The sequence below is a fragment of the Natrix helvetica genome (genome assembly GCF_964273705.1).
Source record: "Natrix helvetica genome assembly, chromosome: 1".
Lineage (NCBI taxonomy): Eukaryota > Metazoa > Chordata > Lepidosauria > Squamata > Natricidae > Natrix > Natrix helvetica.
The window spans coordinates 372,258,040-372,276,531 of record NC_138548.1 but is presented as its reverse complement, the minus strand read 5'-3'; the positions used below and the strand labels follow the sequence as shown (position 1 = coordinate 372,276,531).

General features: G+C 42.8%; 1 protein-coding gene across 3 annotated transcripts; it reads left to right on the top strand.

Moving 5' to 3' along the window:
• The first annotated feature begins 3,579 nt into the window (after positions 1–3,579).
• Positions 3,580–15,480, top strand: LOC309391905 (uncharacterized protein). 3 transcript variants are annotated; one of them, XM_081952745.1, is made up of 6 exons: positions 3,580–3,743; positions 5,811–6,302; positions 6,509–6,635; positions 6,816–6,898; positions 10,866–10,992; positions 12,825–15,480. In XM_081952745.1, the coding sequence occupies exons 2-6, from the start codon at positions 5,847–5,849 to the stop codon at positions 14,009–14,011; spliced, it is 1,980 nt and encodes a 659-aa protein (XP_081808871.1). In that variant the 5' UTR covers positions 3,580–3,743; positions 5,811–5,846; the 3' UTR covers positions 14,012–15,480. The 3 variants fall into 3 exon arrangements, with proteins under 3 accessions (XP_081808871.1, XP_081808869.1, XP_081808870.1); XM_081952743.1 differs by having other exon boundaries at positions 3,580–4,007; XM_081952744.1 differs by having other exon boundaries at positions 3,580–4,007; positions 5,787–6,302.
• The last annotated feature ends 3,012 nt before the right edge of the window (positions 15,481–18,492 follow it).

The following is an 18,492-nucleotide window of genomic DNA, read 5'->3' as shown; positions in this document are numbered from 1 at the left end:
GAAAGCCCAGATATTTTTGAGATTGAGGAAATTATTACAAGAGCCTAGTCAAAAGCGTTGTAGGAGTGATAAGTCCTGAACCCCTCTTTATGAAAATGGATAAAATGTTTGAGAATGTTAAGGAATAATTTTAAAAAGGCAGCAGGATGGGGGAACCTGATTTGAGGTATATAAAATCTCTGAAAAGTGAGGTGAGAAAAAGCCTCACAAAATGTTAGGGTCCAATGAAGGAGATCGAGAACTGAACGAAGAAAGTCGTTCCTACAGCAATGTGCTTCATAGCATTTGTAAGAAAATGCTATGATTGTCATCAGTCTCTGGTCTTCATTCAATATGGCCTTCTTTGGTCTTCCATTGCAAATTTACATTGATTCCATCTTGCTTTCAGAGGTATCCATTTCATTTTGCTTACATAGTAAACTTTCTGGAAACTACGGTATATAATTCAGTTCTCTGCGACGGAAATCAAATTTGCTGTGCATCAATTTGAGGTCATTTCAAAGAAAACAGGAATGCAGTTTGTGTCAATGGTCTAAGATTCTTTTTAAAAGTCCTTTAGGTTTAATCTTGTCTTAATTTCATACTTTATGAAGATCATTTTTAATTCTGTATTTAACACCTCCTCCTATGGATGTTTCTCCTCAAATTCGCTCCTATATTTAGCTGTTCTCTCTCATTAAATGAATTCGACTTTGCTCACTGAGAGGAAATTGCCATCTCAGTTTCGTCACTTTTTTTGTTTCCTGAGGCAATTTTTTTCTTATAAAAGTTGGTTATTTGGTAACTTCCATTTAGCAACATGATTTACTTCAGTATTTTTCCCCCCGCAGGACCTCCATTTTGCTCTTCCATAGCTTCACACACCCACACACCGGATGCCACAGCCACCATCTTTTATCCCCTCAGATCAGAGGCTGTTCCTCAATAAAAGTGTTTCTTAGTATCTTCAGTACAAAAGCTGAAAAGTCCTCTTGGGGAGAGTCACACAGGATTACTGGACTGTTTTACTAGATGTACAGTGTTGCTTTTGTACATTAGATGTTCTCCACAAGCAGAGAGTAACTGTTAGCTCCATCCCTTCAAACCTTCCCCTTCCTGAATATTCCAAATGTCACAATAGCAGTTGAAGTGGGAAGTTTCAGAGTGTAGTGTGACTTCAGGGTTTCCCTTAAGATGAAACCACAGACTGGCTCTTAAGAGGCCAACATCCACAGTTTCTCAACTGCCCTCTGGACAACCATCTCCATAGAAAAAGGGTCAACCTGAGGGCAGGAGAAGTTGTTTGTTTTGTTTGTTTTATTGGATTTATATGCCGCCCTTCTCCCAAAGGACTCAGGGCGGCGTACAACATTAAAAAACACATATCACAAAAGTTAAAAGGAAATCAAATATCCAAAAAAACAAACCCAATTAATATGACAATAACATTTTAAAAATTAGATAAAATTAACAGGCCAGGCCGGCTTGCTGGAAAAGCTAACTTTTTAGGGCACATCGGAAGGACGGAGGTCGGATTATGCAAAGCTCCGGGGGCAGCTCATTCCAGAGGGAAGGCGCTCCCACAGAGAAGGCTCTCTCCCTGGGGGTCACCAGCCGACACTGTCTGGCCGATGGCACCCTGAGGAGGCCAACTCTGGGATCTGTAGTAATGGATGGAAACATCAAGGAGAGAACCTCATTAGAAATAAGGAGATGTTATCTGGGAGGATAATTAATCAGCGGAATGACTTGCCTCCAGAAGTTGTGGGTGCTCCAACACGGGAGATTTTTAAGGAGAAATTGGACAACCATTTGTCTGAAATAGTATTGGGTTTCCCGCCTAACAGGAGGTTGGACTAGAAGACTTCCAAGGTGCCTTCCAACTCTGTTATTCTACCTTAAACTCTAAATCTTTATTTTGGTGAATATTCTTCAGAATTTCTCCCTGGGCCCAGAGTTCCCTTAACCATGATTTACTAGTAAGGCATTATTTAATGCATTCTTCGTATTAAATGATCCCATTGTGGCTTAATATTGTCATGAGAATCAAGATTTACAGGTAGTCCTCAATTTACAATAATCCATTTAGTGACTTCAAAGTTACAATGGCACTGAAGAAAGTGGCTTATGACCATTTTCCACACAACCATGGCAGCATCCCTGTGGTCATGGGATCACTTTTTGTGACCTGACGAGCAAAATCAATGGGAAAGCCAGATTCACTTATATTACTAATAACTGCAGTGATTCATTTAACAACTGTGGCAAGAAAGGTCATAAAGTAGGGCAGAATTCACAAGGGTCTTGCTTAGCAATGAAAGAATTGGGCTTCATCGTGGTCATAAATTGGCGAATATTTTAAACCATGGTTTATGGGTCCGTGCTGTGTGGGAAGAAAAGGTTCAGAGGAGTGATATTCTTGAGGAAAACGCAATGTCGAAAAATTGCACGTATAAAAATTTTAATCCTCAGTGAGGACAGTAGAACCTTTTGAAAAGGAGCTAAACCTGTTTTTCCATAGTTTGTCTAATAATTCAGCTATCATTCCAACAACGATTTGGAGTTCATCTCCTGCTCAACTGTTCATTTTCAACTCAGCCTTACAAATGAAAATATGGAGAGAGATAAGTCATCAATACAATACAATACAATACAATACAATAGTAGAGTTGGAAGGGACCTTGGAGGTCTTCTAGTCCAGCCCCCTGCCTAGGCAGGAAACCCTATACCGTTTCAGACAGATGGCTATCCAACATCTTCTTAAAGACTTCCAGTGTTGGGGCATTCACAACTTCTGGAGGCAATTTCTGTTCCACTGATTAATTGTTCTAACTGTCAGTTCTCCTCAGTTCTAAGTTGCTTCTCTCCTTGATTAGTTTCCACCCATTGCTTCTTGTTCTACCCTCAGGTGCCTTGGAGAATAGTTTGACTCCCTCTTCTTTGTGGCAACCCCTGAGATATTGGAAGACTGCTATCATGTCTCCCCTAGTCCTTTCTATTAAACTAGACATACCCAGTTCCTGCAACCGTTCTTCATATGTTTTAGTCTCCAGTCCCCTAATCATCTTTGTTGCTCTTCTCTGCACTCTTTCTAGAGTCTCCACATCTTTTTTACATCGTGGCGACCAGAACTGAATGCAGCATCACCTTCATTTGGGTTTTAAGGGTGAGGATTTTAAGGATTTCCATGTGGTTTCCAGACCTGAGTTGACTAGGGAGTAGAGGGAGGGCAGGGGATGATGGTATACTGGGGATGGTTTTCCGGACCGAGTCCCACGTGGAGAGAAGAGCCATCCATCAAGAAGACAAGCAACCTGTGATTGAGGAGAAAGTTCCTAACAGTGAGGAAAATTAACTAGTGGAAGAGCTTGCCTTCAGACGTTGTTGATGCTTCATCACTAGAGGTTTTTAAGAAGAGACTGGACAGTCGCTTGTCTGAAATAGTATAGGTCCTCCTGCTTGAGCAGGGGCCTGGGCTCCCACCTCATTTCCCGTCCAGTGTCACACACAGCATCCCGTAGGGGGCGCACTCTATACACACACACAAAAAAAAAAAACCTGGATTTCGCAGAGAATAGCTTTTGCTCTCGGAAGCATCTTGCCCGGTGTTTGCAGGAGAGAGCAGGAAGTGACGTTTCTCACGCCGCTTTCCAGCACCGGCATTCTCTCCAAACGCCGGATCGAACCTTGGAAACGAACGCGGAACATTCTTTCACACGTGCTCCCTTGCGCGCTTTTCTTCTTGCACCAAGTCTGGGCGAGAGGTCAGTAAATTCCTTCCTTCCTTTCTTCCATCCGTCCATCCATCCACACAGCAGCCTGGCTTGGGAAGCACCTCCTTCCTGGACCTAGATCCCGAGAGAGCTGCTTTGATCCACTATGACTAGGCTAACTTAAACCCTCCCAAGATTCCAGCTACGGCGCTTCCACTCATCTGCTTTACTTTTACACCGTGCCTTGTTTCTACAAGGCGAGCCCTTTCTGGGTGAAAATTGACTTTTGCACAAACTCAGCTCCGGAGGAACCAGGTAAGGTCACGGCTGGGTGTCTGGGTACTGCATCTGAAGCATTTGCACGTCAGATGAACAGGGTTTCCTGGACTGGAGGGCAAGAAAACATTGCCTTCTGCAGAAGGTCCAAGCTGATCTACATCCCTGGTCAATATTCCCCTGACAGCTGAGCTGGCACCTATTTGTAAGAGGAAAAGAGGAAGAAAATCCCAAAAGACAAGGGTTCTAAACTTTCAAGAGAGACTTGCACATGCTTTCTGATATCCCAATATCTCAGCGGCTGCCAGGAAGTCAAACTAGTCTCCAAAGCACCTGAAGGAAGGACAAGAAGCAATGGATGGAAACTAATCAAGGAGATAATTTACCCAGAACTAAGGAGAAATTTCCTGACAGAACGTTTAACCAGTGAAACGACTTGCCTCCAGAATGCTCCAACACTGTGTAGGAAGTTAGCACCCACTCCTCCTAGAAGAAAGAAATATCTTAGATAATATTAAAAAGGCAGAATATTGAATTTCCTAGGATGAGAAATGGAGAAACATGTTTTTAGGCAGGAAACAGACTCAATCTTAATAGCCCCCCACCCCATCTTTGTCAATGGGCCATTAAGGCCTGGGTCAGTCTATTCTACATAACAAAGATCTACCTCCTTCAGGCATAGCCATAATAGTATCCATCTAGCAACAGAAACTCACCACATGGCACCTGGGAGGATTACATCAGCCAGCAAGGCTCAACCAAGCTTGGTGCACAAAAGACAGCCTAGAGAGTTGCCCCTGTATGGCCCCATGGGAGTCTGACAACCAGTCAGAATACAAGCTCAAATTCAAAAGCCCAGAGAGCATAAAACCCAGGGATCTCAGCATCTCCTCACTTTTTTCTTCAAGATCTTGAAGCATGTGATCCTGTCCACCATTAAAGCCTTCTTTCAAACAGCCACCATGCTTCCAGTATCTTTCTCCCCACTTGGAATTGAACCCAAAAGGACATTTCTTCCAACATTGGAAGGTTTTTAGGCGATTGGACAACAATTTGTCTGAAATGGTATAGGGTTTCCTGCCTAAACAGGGTTGACTAGAAGACCTCTAAGGTCCCTTCCAACTGTTATTCTATTCTATTCCTATGTGTACCTGTGGTGGAAGTGGCATACATTGTGTCTAATGAATAAGAATTTTGCTACCTCTTTGCAACTATCTTTCATTAATATTGTGATATGCTGTTTTTGTTATTACCATATTTTTCGAAGTATAAGATGCACCTTTTTCCCTAAAAAAAAAAGGGTGAAAATCTGGGTGCATCTTATACACAGAATACAGCATTTTTGGCCTCCTGAAACCCCGCCTCCTTTGCAAAAACGGCTGTGCATAGCCTTTAGAATGCTTCCAGAGTGCTGGGGGCTGGGAAGGGCAAAAAAGAGCAAAAAGATGGGCTGTTATTTGCTCATGTTTGCCCCCTCCAGCCCCCAGGAGCACTCCTAGAGGCTATGCATGCCCTTTTTTGACAAAAAATGGGCATTTTCCCAAAAAACAGGCCGTCTTTTGCTCCTTTTTGCCTCCAGCAGCACTCTACAAGCCTCCTAAGGGCTATGCATGCAAAAAAAAATGGCCCATTTTTGGGAGGTCTGCAGAGTGCAAAAACTTTTTTTAGTTTGTCTCTTCAAAATCTTGGTGTGTTTTATACTTCGGTGCGTCTCTTTGCAAACCACCCAGAGTCAACTCTTGTGGATTTAGGAATGTAGATTGCAAACATATTTACGGTAATAATGAAAAAAAGTCCATGTCAGTGTTTGGATTATAGGTTTCTGCTCATATTCATTCTTAGCCTGGAAACTGAAGATACTTCCCATAGAATCCAGTCATGGAGGGGAGAAATTACTCATCCTTGAAGAGATCTGAAGGGGGCTCTCCTTCCCATTCTGCTCCCATGAATGAAAATGGCTTTGTAGATTTAGAAGAGCCTTTGGATTTATTTGGACAATCAGCAAGAACCAGGCAGAACATTCTGGAAGAAGCAGCCACCCATTGCTTTGTCCATTGTTGCCCTTTCAGGGAGCTCTGTTATCAGGACGTTGAGGGACTCCGAGAAGTATGCAGCCGACTCCACCATTTTTATGGACAATGGCTGAGAGAAGAGGACAGTATGAAAGCTCAGAGGCTGGACTTGGTGGCCCTTCAACAGTCCCTGGGCATCCTGCCCCCAGAGATGGAGAGTTGGGTCTGGAAGTGTAGAGCAGAGACCATCTCCCAGGCAATGACCCTGATTGAAGACTTGCTCCAGAGTGACGTGCAGCAGACATTACAGAGAAAGCAACAGGTGAGATCAACATGAATGAATTCTTACATATTTCCATTCTAATATAATCAGAACAATTTTAATAAAATTGTGTCTTCATTAGATAGGTGATTCTATCCTAGCTTGCCTGATAGTTTCCAAGTACAGGTATGTTTCTTTTTCCAGTTGGGTTATAGAGTTTGGGCAAGGGCCAGTAATGTTCTTTTTTCTTTTGACTGCTATTTCAGGTTCATGAGTCTTTCATGGAGGTGGCCACACAACCTCCTAAAGCACCAGAGAATGTGTCTCATCTCCTTCAAGATCCAGTCTTAGCGGGGATCTCTCAGGAAGACCCATCTCAGAAGATATGGTCAGGTAAAAGAAGGTTCCTTTTGATTTATTGGAGTCCTCAGGAGTATCTCATATCTGAACCCTTTTTATTCATAAATTTCTTTTACACTAATACTGTGTATTTGTTGGCCTTTGGACATGTTTTTTTCTCCAGCTCTTTTAAAACATGTTTAAAATTGTTTCATCTGCCTTTATTTCTCTCAGAAAATGAAACAATTGCAACTGTACCAATGGAAAGGTCTCCTTTTTGTGGTGAAGCAGAAACAACAGTTCTACTTCCAATTCAGGTAGGAGGAAGATTCCACCTCCCAAACTGCCACATGGTTTATTCAAAGAACATGCAACTCTCTCCAGAGCGGTCTGAATATCTTTTCCACAGCTAGTTTATTAGCTCTATTCTTACCAGTTTTTTCAAAGCATAAGCAGCTTTCCAGTAATCTTTTTTTTAATAAAATTTTTATTTTCAAACAAAAACAAACACACAAAACTTATAACATAAGAACCTCTTCAACTGCCTACAGTGTGCTGATTGGTTACAAGGTCTTTCTGCGTCCTTTCCATAATCATCACTTGAGCTTTATCAAAATTCACATATTGTCAATCAAATATCTTTGTATACATTATTATTATACTTCATTTGTTTGATTATCACTATTGCTAAACAAGGTATTCTAAATATGTATCCATTTATATTATAATGATTCATTATATACAGTAATCTTCAATATATTCAATAATAAAGAATTTTTTATATCCTATTCTAAATCATTCTATTATTTTAGCATTGATAACATTCTCTAATAATTTTCAATTCCATGTTTTTTCCATTATTAGTATCATCAATCTAATATACATGTATAAAAATTGTTATAATTGTTAAACATCCATTAAGCATAGCTATTATTACATCTTTTTTATATGAAACATATTAAATTTGAAGTAAATTTATATTATGACATTTCATTACATCATCCTGAAATCATCCAAAGATATTACATCTTTATATTCTTTTCTATATAGAATTATTTATCTTTTATAAAAAGGTTTTTCAACATCATCGCCATCATGCTCACTTAGTTTGTATAAAATTTTATATTATCAATCTAGTATACCATATATAAATGCTTTATTATCATTATTAATCATTTATTTGGCTATAACTATTACTTTGTCTTATACACAATACTCAAAATTTAAATACATTTAACTAAATTTTATTATGACATTTCATTTCATCATCCTGTATCCTTCCAGAAATAGTGCAGTCCAATATCTCTTGCCATTTGTAGAATCTGTATTCTAAGTGTTTTCTTGATAAGTCTTATGTGGACTTCTCTTGACAACTCATTATTCATTGCATATCTTATAAAGATTCAAAACCCTCTATCTGTTCCTTTCATCAGTTTGACTTTTGTTATCGCTGGTGCTTCTGCCGAAATTACTCTCATTGTTTCTGCCAAATTTTCTCCCCTTTCTTCATCTATATTTTGACATCTGAGATAGAGTTCCAGTTCATCGATCTTTCCTTATTTCGCACTTATCATTTCCCTCACTCTCGATTTGCTGTCAGTGTCAACAATTTTCTTATCACTTTCATATGTCTCTGTGGTTTTTTGAACTCTCTCCTCAAATTTCATTGTTGTTTTATAACTATTCTCAACTCTTCCCTCCATACTTTCTGTATTTTGATCTATAATTTCAAGTCTCTTTTCAATTCCCTCTGTGATTATTAAAACTTTTTGAATTTCTAACATAATTCTTTGCAATGTTAGTCCCTTTTCTTATTCATATTAGGCCATTTTTCCAGGTTATAGACACTGCCACTAAAACATCCAAGGCTTTTGCTAGGTTTCAAACAAATTCAGTAAAGATTTTCAGGTCACAGCTTTCCTTCAAAGAAACACCTGTATAGCCACTGACCCTTTCAGCAAACAAAGCCAATAGCTTTGTATTATCAGCTGTTGCCAAGCCTCTAGATGGCAGTGTTACATTCTTTCCCTCTGTTTTTGCCTCTCTAAGCTCTGAACTCCTGAACAGAAGAAAAAAAAATGTTTAAAGATTATGATCCGGTCGAGCCTTGTGAGGAAAGAAACTTTTAATCCACAAATTCAAAAAATGGAAGAAATATAGAGGAAGAAGGAAAAAAAAGACCAGTCCAGTTTAAAAGTAAGAGGCATTTGTAAAAAATCCATCCATAGAAAACAAACAAAATTAAAGTGAAAAAGATAACACAATAGCTTTAAACCAGGGTTAATTCGCTGCTTACTTCCTTCTTTCTTCAATTTTATTTTAAATAAGTCTTTTGGGTTTTCTCTTCGCTAATAATAAGGATTTTTCTCACCATTTCGACACACAGTCTTTCCTGTTCTGCTTCCATTTCAGGGGACTGTCCCAACCTTCAGCCATTTTGACTGCTTCTCTTGTAGCTGGCAAAAAGAGCTTTCTCCTGGATCGATCAGGGACTTTGCGATGTCCTTGAGATCAGCAGGACCTGCTCTTCTCTATCACCGTTCCTTCAGAACGGTTTAGATCCAAAAGGACTGTCCAGCAACAGAGATATCGACAACAATCCTGGAGCCCCAAGATTGCATGTCGTGTCGTCGCAACATCAAGCCCCACCCCAGCAGCTTTCCAGTAATCTGATATACCAGTGATGGCGAACCTATGGCACGTGTGCCACAGGTGCCACACGGAGCCATTTGTTAGGGCATGCAAGGCGCTGCCCTGTCAGTTGGCCAGCATGCATGTGTGCGCTGGCCAGCTGAGTTCACCCTTTTTTAAAGCCATTTTTCACCCTCCCCAGGCTCCAGAGGCTTTATAGGAGCCTGGGGAGAGCAAAAAGAGCCTCCCTGCCCCCCCGGAGGCTTCATGAATTTCCCTGAAGCCTCCGGAGCGCAAAAAATCGGCCCTATGGGCAAACTGGAAATTCGGGAATGGACTTCCGGGTTGCTCGGAGGGTCGTTTTGACTGCTCCGGAGGTTTCAGGGACCTGAAGCCTACAGAGCGCTCAAAACGACCCTCTGAACAAACCGGAAGTCACTTCCGGTTTGCTCGGAGGTTCGTTTTGAGCGCTCCGGAGGCTTCAGGGAAGCGTCCTGAAGGTCCCTCAAGACTCCGGAGCGCTCAAAACGACCCTCTGAGCAAACCGGAAGTCACTTCCTGTTTGCTAGGAGGTTCGTTTTGACTGCTCCGGAGGCTTCAGGGAAGCATCCTGAAGGTCCCTCAAGCCTCCAGAGGGCTTCCGGGGGGGGGGGGGCAGAGGCTGTTTTCACCCTCCCCAGGCTCCTATAAAGCCTCTGGAGCCTGGGGAGGGCAAAAAAAGCATGCCAAAATGGGGGGGAGCGCCTGTAGTGCGTGCATGTGCACTGGGGTGGGTCGCACATTGCATTATGGGTGCGGCACGCCCGCACACTACCCCCCTGCACTCCCCCTACTTATGGCACGCGAGCAAAAAAAGTGTCGCCATCGCTGTGATATACAGTCATTCGTACATTCATAACATCTCATATTACTTCTGGAGGACTTCTCCCAACAATTGTCCATTCTGTCAGGCGTGCCTCCTTCAGTAACCAAGAAAGAAACCTCTCAACTCCATTGTTTAGGAATTAAAAGTACTTTTACTAGTTATGAATAGATAGCACCAAAGTAAAGCAAGATCTGAGTCAGAAAAGCACGAAATCATAGATATCAAACATTTGCCCAGCCCCCTCCCTCCAAACAACCCTCACCCCATTGCCCAATCTGCAACTCCCTTAGGTGTCATGTGGGTTGCATCTCCAAGAAGCATCATCAGGTTGGTATGCAGGACGGTTGGCCTTGACCAGGACCAAACATTGGCCATCAGCATGCACAGAAGATGGTGAGAACAAAACTCCCTTTTTTACTATCCCTCCTGTACCATTTATTCCCATCCCAAATACCATGCCCCCCCCCCGTTGCCATGGCAGCCGAAAGCAAGTAAGCGAAGCAGAGGCTGATACATCCAGTTGTTCAATGAAGACAGTGTGTCCTAGTGAATAATATAATTCATTGGTTAAAATGTGGAATACGAATATCTTAATACTTGGAGGATCAAGGGAATATTAGAGTGCAAATTGCACTTGTCTCTGGAATTGTCTAAGAAGGATGTTAGGGTTGCCATCACTAATTAAGATTAAAGGTCCTACAGAATCAGCAATATTTTATCATTAGGATAGAGATTTTGCAAATATTTTCTGAAACTGTACATTAACAAGGAATGCTTTTGTACTTTAGGTTCTTGTCTCCTTTGAAGATGTAATAGTGTTTTTCTCTGAGGAGGAGTGGGCTCTGCTGGATTTTAACCAAAAATCCCTATATAGAGAGGTCATGCTGGAAAATGCTAAGAATGTGGAGTCCGTGGGTAAGGAATCCCTTTTGCTCTGGGTTCAAATCATTGGAGAAGATATATTTTAATAAGAGATAAGCAGCTTATCAATTTCTCACAGGACATTCATGTCTGTACTTTTCCTGGAGAGAACTGAAATAATTGTATGTGTATTATATCTAGAGCCACATGTTTGATGGATGGCTATTTTAATCAAAATAATTATAATAATAAAAGGTAAACTGGGTGCCTTTCCAAAAGATCAGGGATGTCACTTTAAAAAAATCTGCACATTGACAATAATTTGATCAGTGAATTGCATTTTAAGTTTAGATTGGACAACCACTTGTCTGAAATAGTATAGGGCCGTGATGGCGAACCTATGGCACGCGTGCCACAAGTGACACACGGAGCCATTTGTCAGGGCACGCGAGGCGCTGCCCTGTCAGCTGGCCAGCGCGCATGCGTGCGCTGGCCAGCTGAGTTCACCTTTTTAAAAGCTATTTTTCGCCTTCCCCAGGCTCCAGAGGCTTTATAGGAGCCTGAGGGGGGCGAAAGGAGCCTCCCCCCCCCGGAGGCTTCAGGGACCGTCCGGAGGCTTCCCTGAAGCCTTCGGAGTGCTTAAAACCACCCTCCGAGCAACCCGGAAGTCACTTCCGGGTTGCTTGGAGGGTCGTTTTAAGCACTCCGAAAGCTTCAGGGACCGTCCGGACGGCGGAGGGAGGGGGGACTCTATATCCTTCCTGCCATGCGTCCCGCACAGGAATCCGTCACCTCGGGGCTTTGCGCGGGCGTCGCAAGGGTTAAGCTGAAAGGGAGGGGAAGGGGGAAAGCGAAGGGGGCTTTGTTGTCAAGGCGACGGCCCAGCCCAGCCTCCTCCTCCTTCTCCTTCTCCTCCTTTCTCCCTCCGGCTCGAACTCTGAAGGAGGGGAAAGGCGGCAGGCGGCCAAACTCCAAGGACGGAGCCGCCCGCGGGGCTGAGCACAATGTGGCGCGGGGCCGCCCGAGGCCGGGATCGAGGCGGCTGCGCGGCCTGCCTGGCATGGCGCGGCTAGAGGAGGAGGCGGCGGCGGTGGTGAGGGCGGTGCGGCCAAGGCCCAACGGACTTCCCTTCGGCCGAGTCTGTCCTGGCGGCGGCGGCGGCGATGTGAAGGCTGGGCCCTGGCAAGCGCGCCGAGGCTGGGCAGAGCGGCGCAAGGACGCCGGGCCCGAGGCGCCGCGCGGTGGAGGCGATCCATACCCGGGCGATGGAGATGCACGTCTCGTGCCTGTTCAGGGACCATCCCGAGGCTTCCCTGAAGCCTTCGGAGCGCTTAAAACGACCCTCCGAGCAACCGCAAGTCACTTCCGCCTCTGGACGTTCCCTGAAGCCTCCAGGGGGGGCGGGGGAGGCTCTTTTCGCCCTCCCCAGGCTCCTATAAAGCCTCTAGAGCCTGGGGAGGGCGAAAAAAGCATGTAAAAATGGGGGGGCGTGGCATGCGCGCATGCGCACTGGGTAGGCGCGTTGCATTATGGGTGCGGCATGCCCGCACACGACCCCCCCGCGCTCGCCCTACTTGTGGCACGCGAGCCAAAAAAGGTTCGCCATCGCTGGTATAGGGTTTCCTGCTTGAGTAGGGGATTGGACTAAAAGACCTCCAAGGTGCCTTCCAATTCTATTACTCTGCTATTCTGCATAATGCAGCAATGCTTGGATCCAAATATGTACTATGCATACACATCATGACATTCTAGGGAAAAATGTGATATATATGAAGACCAACACCAGCTAAAAAAGAGGCACATTGTTTCAAACTGATACTAGTAATAATAATAACTTAAATAACTCATGTTTTTTTTTCTGTGTTCTTTCTTTTCATTCTGAACAGTTGACAGGCAGGATCCAGAGGATCATAAAAGACCAAGTGTGAATTCTTTTAAAAGAACTGAAACTGGAAAAGAGATATTCCAAAATCAATGCTTGCAGCGTGAAAAGAGATTCGATACAAACAGTGATCTCATTTCTCATAAAAGGATCAGTGCAAAGGAGAAAAGGTTTAAATGCGTGGAGTGTGGAAAAAGCTTTCCAATGAAGTGGCGTCTTACTTCCCATGAAAGAATACATACAGGGGAGAAACCGTATCAATGCATGGAATGTGGAAAGCGCTTTGCAATTAGGAGTTACCTTGCTTCCCATAAAAGGATCCATACAGAAGAGAAACCATATAAATGCATGGAGTGTGGAAAGTGCTTTACAATGAGACGTGGTCTTACTTCCCATGCAAGGGTCCACAGAGAGAAGCCATACCAATGCATGGAGTGTGGAAAAAGCTACATTTGCGGTAGGAGTCTTACTTCTCATCAAACAATTCATACAGGGGAGAAACCATACAAGTGCAAGGAATGTGGAAAGTATTTCAATCGAAGTAATTCCCTTCGTTGCCATGAAAGAATCCATACAGGAACAAAACCATATCAATGTATGGTTTGTGGAAAGAGATTCAATAGAGGCAGTGATCTCATTTCTCATAAAAGGATCCATACAGGGGAGAAGCCATACAAATGCACAGATTGTGGAAAGAGCTTCACCGCCAGTGGTTCCTTTACTGTCCATAAAAGGATCCATACGGGAGAGAAACCATATAAATGCATGGAGTGTGGGAAGAGTTTCACCTACAATACTTCTCTTACTTCCCATAAAAGGATCCATACAGGGATGAAACCGTATCAATGCATGGATTGTGGCAAGAGATTCAGACAGAGCAGTTATTTTAGTATGCACAAGAAAATCCACTCAAGCGAGAAACCATATAAATGCACAGACTGTAAAAAGAGCTTTCACAGAAGCAGTTCCCTGATATCACATAGGAGAATCCACTCTGGCGAGAAACCATATCATTGTGTGGACTGTGGAAAAAGTTTCACTGTAAGCAGTTCCCTTAAATCACATAGGAGGATCCACACTGGAGAGAAACCATATCAGTGCCAGGAGTGTGGAAAGAGTTTCAGATACAGCACTTCCCTCTCTTCTCATAAAAGGAACCACACAAGGGAGAATCAGCCTACCAGCATTTAATACTAAAGGAGCTTTATTCAGAAGTGAACTCATAAAAAGAGCCACTTGAAGGAGGGCCCATATACAGACATGTAGTGTGGAAAGAAGTTCAGTGGTTACATTTTTTATCACAGTGTTGAAATGGAAATACAGTGGATTATGATTACTAAACAATAAGTTAAGAGTGCAGGAAGGGGAAGAGAAATAATAAAATAGATGGGCCAGATGAAGGAGATTACAGGAAATTTTTGGAAGAGCTTCAAGTTACTACAAGAGGGAGGCTAATATCTTTGTGTAGTAGTTACAGGAAGGGTGTTCTTGATGCCATCTAATAAACATAGTCTCAAATGTAATCCCAGCTGGTAAAGATAAGGGATCCCCAGATTTTATTAGTGTTTTTTAGGGTTTTTTTCTTCCTTTCTTTCCTAATCATCTGTGAGTTCAGTTGGGGATGCTGACTTACCTTTTGTTTGGAACAGACAATTATACTGAATATGAGTGGGAAAGAGGTGTAAATTGCTATGTATCTATATGTGAATATATTTGAGCTAATTAGTCAGCCCTTAATCCTAATCCTTTTTGGATGTGACTATTGACAGTCATATATATACACACATACAGATTTACACACACACACATATAGGAGCAATGGTGGCATAGTAGCTAGAATCCAGTATTGCAGGCTCACTGCTCACAGCCAGTAGTTCAATCCTGACCAGCTCAAGGATGACTCAGTCTTCCATCCTTCCGATGGAAATAAAATGTGGACGCAGATTTTTGTGGGCAATATGCTGACATTATAAACTGCTCAGAAACTGCTGTAAAGCTCTATAGAGGGTATGTAAGTCTAATGGTATTGCTACATTTATTGAGAAGAGGCTGTGTTAAATGTATGGACCAATTTCTTTTTGAATATAACAACCCACAATTGGATATGTAAGAGAAACTCTTTTGATCAACCATATTCAGAGGCCACTGGAAGAAAATGCAATACGATGGCTGATCTTTTTCTTAATTAGCTATTAAATAGGCAAAGTTCAAAAGGAGCCATTCAAATGATTGGGGGCTTGGATATGTTTGTGTCTGGCACTCTTGAGCATGAAAAAATAAATTACCTCGGTAGAAAATATTATCCAATTCAGCTGTTTAGGAAAAGATTTGGAATAGGCAAAAGAGTGGTTTTCACACTTTTTTTTGGTTAGCATCTAATCAAGCATATGAAGAAAAAAAATCATTAGTAAAGGAAACAATTGAGTTTATATGGAAGAATTGAATTCAACAGATCCCTGAGATAATGTATCCACCTAAAAGAATATACATTTTATATAACTCTGCCCCAGAATTTTTAGCCTGGATTATTTTTTAATATCAATATCACAAAATTTAAGAATGTATATTGATATTCGTTTATCCAATTGTTTATCCTATCAGAATAGTGTGTTTCAGAAACTAATTAAGTTATCAAGACAATGATATTTCAGTGTTTCCCTGTTTAAATAATAAAGAATTTGTACAGTCTTTCATTTCAGAAATAGTCTTTTGTGCCTACTTATCTCTGAAGTATTACCAGTACTTGTAACCATATCATTGGCTTTGCTGGCAACCTAAACGATTTGCCTTGACATTTTAAAACATTTATTATTTGATATAACTGCTAAGTCTTTCGTTACAGTACTACCACAGCATGTTTATACCAAAATACGCATCATCTTTTAATGACCCCATAGCAACAAATTTTGGGCTCAGTTGTGATCGTAAGTTGAGGACTACCTGTATTTCCCCACACTTCTGCAATTCCTGAGGTAACTTTTTTTTTGAAAACTGAATTGGATGCCTTTGAGAAAGATTTCCCACTGGGGAAATTCGATTCCTTCTGGATTTTTGTTTCCTTCAGGACTCCCACAGCTTCTCCTCAGAGATGTCACAGCAATCGTCTTCTGTCACTTTCAGACCGCTATTCCTCAGGAACAATGTTTGCTAGTACCGTATTGTCTTCAAGACAGTAGCAGGCAAGTCCTATCCTTGGAAAGGACTTTAGGGCAGAATCCCTCGGCACTACTATTATTTAATTATATTACTATTATAATATTGCTATTGTTATTTTACCAGAAGAGGTGATTTGTAACTCGATTCCTCCTCACAGACAGGCGGGAAATCGTAGCCCCGCCCCTTCCAAAGGTTCTTTTCCGAAGGTTCGCAGGATGCCTCAGGCGGTTTTTCTCCCCTGAGGGGAGTCCGCTAGGACAACGAAGGAGAAGGCCGGAAGGGCCACCCACTCCTCAATATGGCCTTTCTAGGGGGACGAACTCGCTCTCCTTAACCCTTTGCAAAGCCTGGAGAGAACGAAGATGCCCGAAGCCTTTGATGACGGTGTCGGCAGATGCATCTGCGCGGCTCTCCGGCCTCAGTGGCTCCCACCTGCCAGCCTTTTTTGGGATCGAGGTCCCATGCGAGGAAAAACCTTGGGCGGATCCGGTTTTTTTCCGCAGCCGCCGGGAAAGAAAGCGTGTTTCTTTGTTCCTACTTTGTCTCCGGGGTTTTCCAAAGGGTTGGAGGCTCTGCTTGCATCCCCAGGAGGTGAAACGGAGCAGTTTGGGATGCTTTCATCTTAGAAGCCCCCAGTTGCAGATGGCGGGAGGGGGAAGAGGAGGCCCAGCTTTCTGATCATAGAAGTAGTCCTTGACTTACAACAGCTGGTTTAATGACCGTTCAAATGGCGCTGGAAAAAAATGACCTATAAGCTTTTTTTCATGTACAACCATTGCAACATCCCCGTGGTCATGTGACCAGAATTCTGCCGCTTGGCAACTAATTCATATTTAGGACCGTTGTAATGTCCTGGTGTTGCAGAAAATCAGGAGACTCCGATGGCGAGATCAAGAAATAGCTTTATTTGGCCAAATGGCTCAGACCGTGTAAACCCACAATTGACGTCTGAGCGAGTCTAGCTGCCTCTTGAAAAAAGCACCTTTGGGACCTGCATGACCTAGATGACTGAGAACCTTCATAGATGTCCAAGAAGCTTCTTCAACTCTTGTAAAGTGGAGTAAAATATGGATTAAAAATATAAGAATGAAGACGTGGCATAAAAGGGACAGTTGGAAACTTGCTTAAAGGGATAGGGAAATGTCATCAGCCCTCAACCACAACATGTTCCAGTAAAAGTCCCTATGTCAAAAGTCCAAAACCACAAGGTTCAAATAAAGTTCGTTAATGACACGTAGCCCTTACCTGTAACAAAAGGAGAAGTAAGACCCCCCCATCTCCTTATAGGGCTTTTCCCCAAGGTAACCAATAAGAAATAAGTGTTTCCGTGTTACACTGTCTTTGAGAATGTATAAGAATGCGTGCTTCGATAATAAAGATTGTTCAGAATTTCCAATGCTAGCTATGTGCTAGCTTTCTGAACCTGGCTGCCAAATAAACTTTTCCTGTACCCTGAGAAGTCTAAGCCTGTCATTTTCTGCAACAATTCTGGCGACCGTGGCGGCAGGACTTAGAGCGATATTTCGCTGAGGACGGAACGGACCGACCGGTGCCCCATCGAGGCCATCTCGCCCTTCTTCAGGCACCACGGAGATCTTTCTCTGGAAGGGGGCCGATGACCCCTCTTGGGCATCCGGAGGACACCACCGATCCAAGGATCTGACCAGGATCAGGACAAGTTAATAAAATTTACGCCAGCTGAGAAAGAAGACGCCTGCAGGCAAGTATTAAAAGAATTGTGGACCCACTCGGTTAGGAGTGGAAGAGGGGGCCTGATCACCTCCCTGAGCCCGGGATAGCGTCCGTTCCAAATGGAACCGGCGTATCCTAATGAGGCTCGTGGTTTGTGTGGGTGGTTAAGTCATTGCAGTTCCTGAAGGTGGGGAGCGTTCCTCGAACGCCTCTCCAATGCATGTTGAGGGAAAAAAGCCTTGAGAGAGTTTTAGTAAAAAGTCTCTGGCAGAGAAATTACCCTCACCCCTATTATAAAAGCCTCAAGGAGGAAAGAAAAAAAAAAGCTTTAAGAGAGTCTCAAGAAACATTTAGTTCCTGCCTTGATGATGTATTTAAGTGTGTTTTTTTTTGTTTTTGTTAAAAAGAAAGAACAAACGGTCCCATTAGGTGGGGCCAGGAGAAAGAAAACCAAAAAAAGGTTATCGAAGGGATAGATCAGGTGGACCACAAACCTGGTCCAAGGGAGCAGTTGAGATAAAAACTCAAATTGCCCTAAGGGAATTTTATTGCCAGAAGCTGAGGGGGAGCTAAGTAAGGTCTGGATATATGCTCCATTCTCAATGGCTGATTTATGTAATTGGAAAAATAAAATTCCTGCTTATAGAGAAAATCCAGATGAGATGCATGTCCTTTTTGCATCCATTTTTCTGAACTCACCAGTCTGCTTGGGCTGACATAAAAAGTCTGATGGAAATTTTATTAACCACAGAGAAAGAATAAGTCTTTTGAATAAGCCTTTGCAGAAGGATCATGAAGAAAAAAACCAGACTGAACATGGTTAC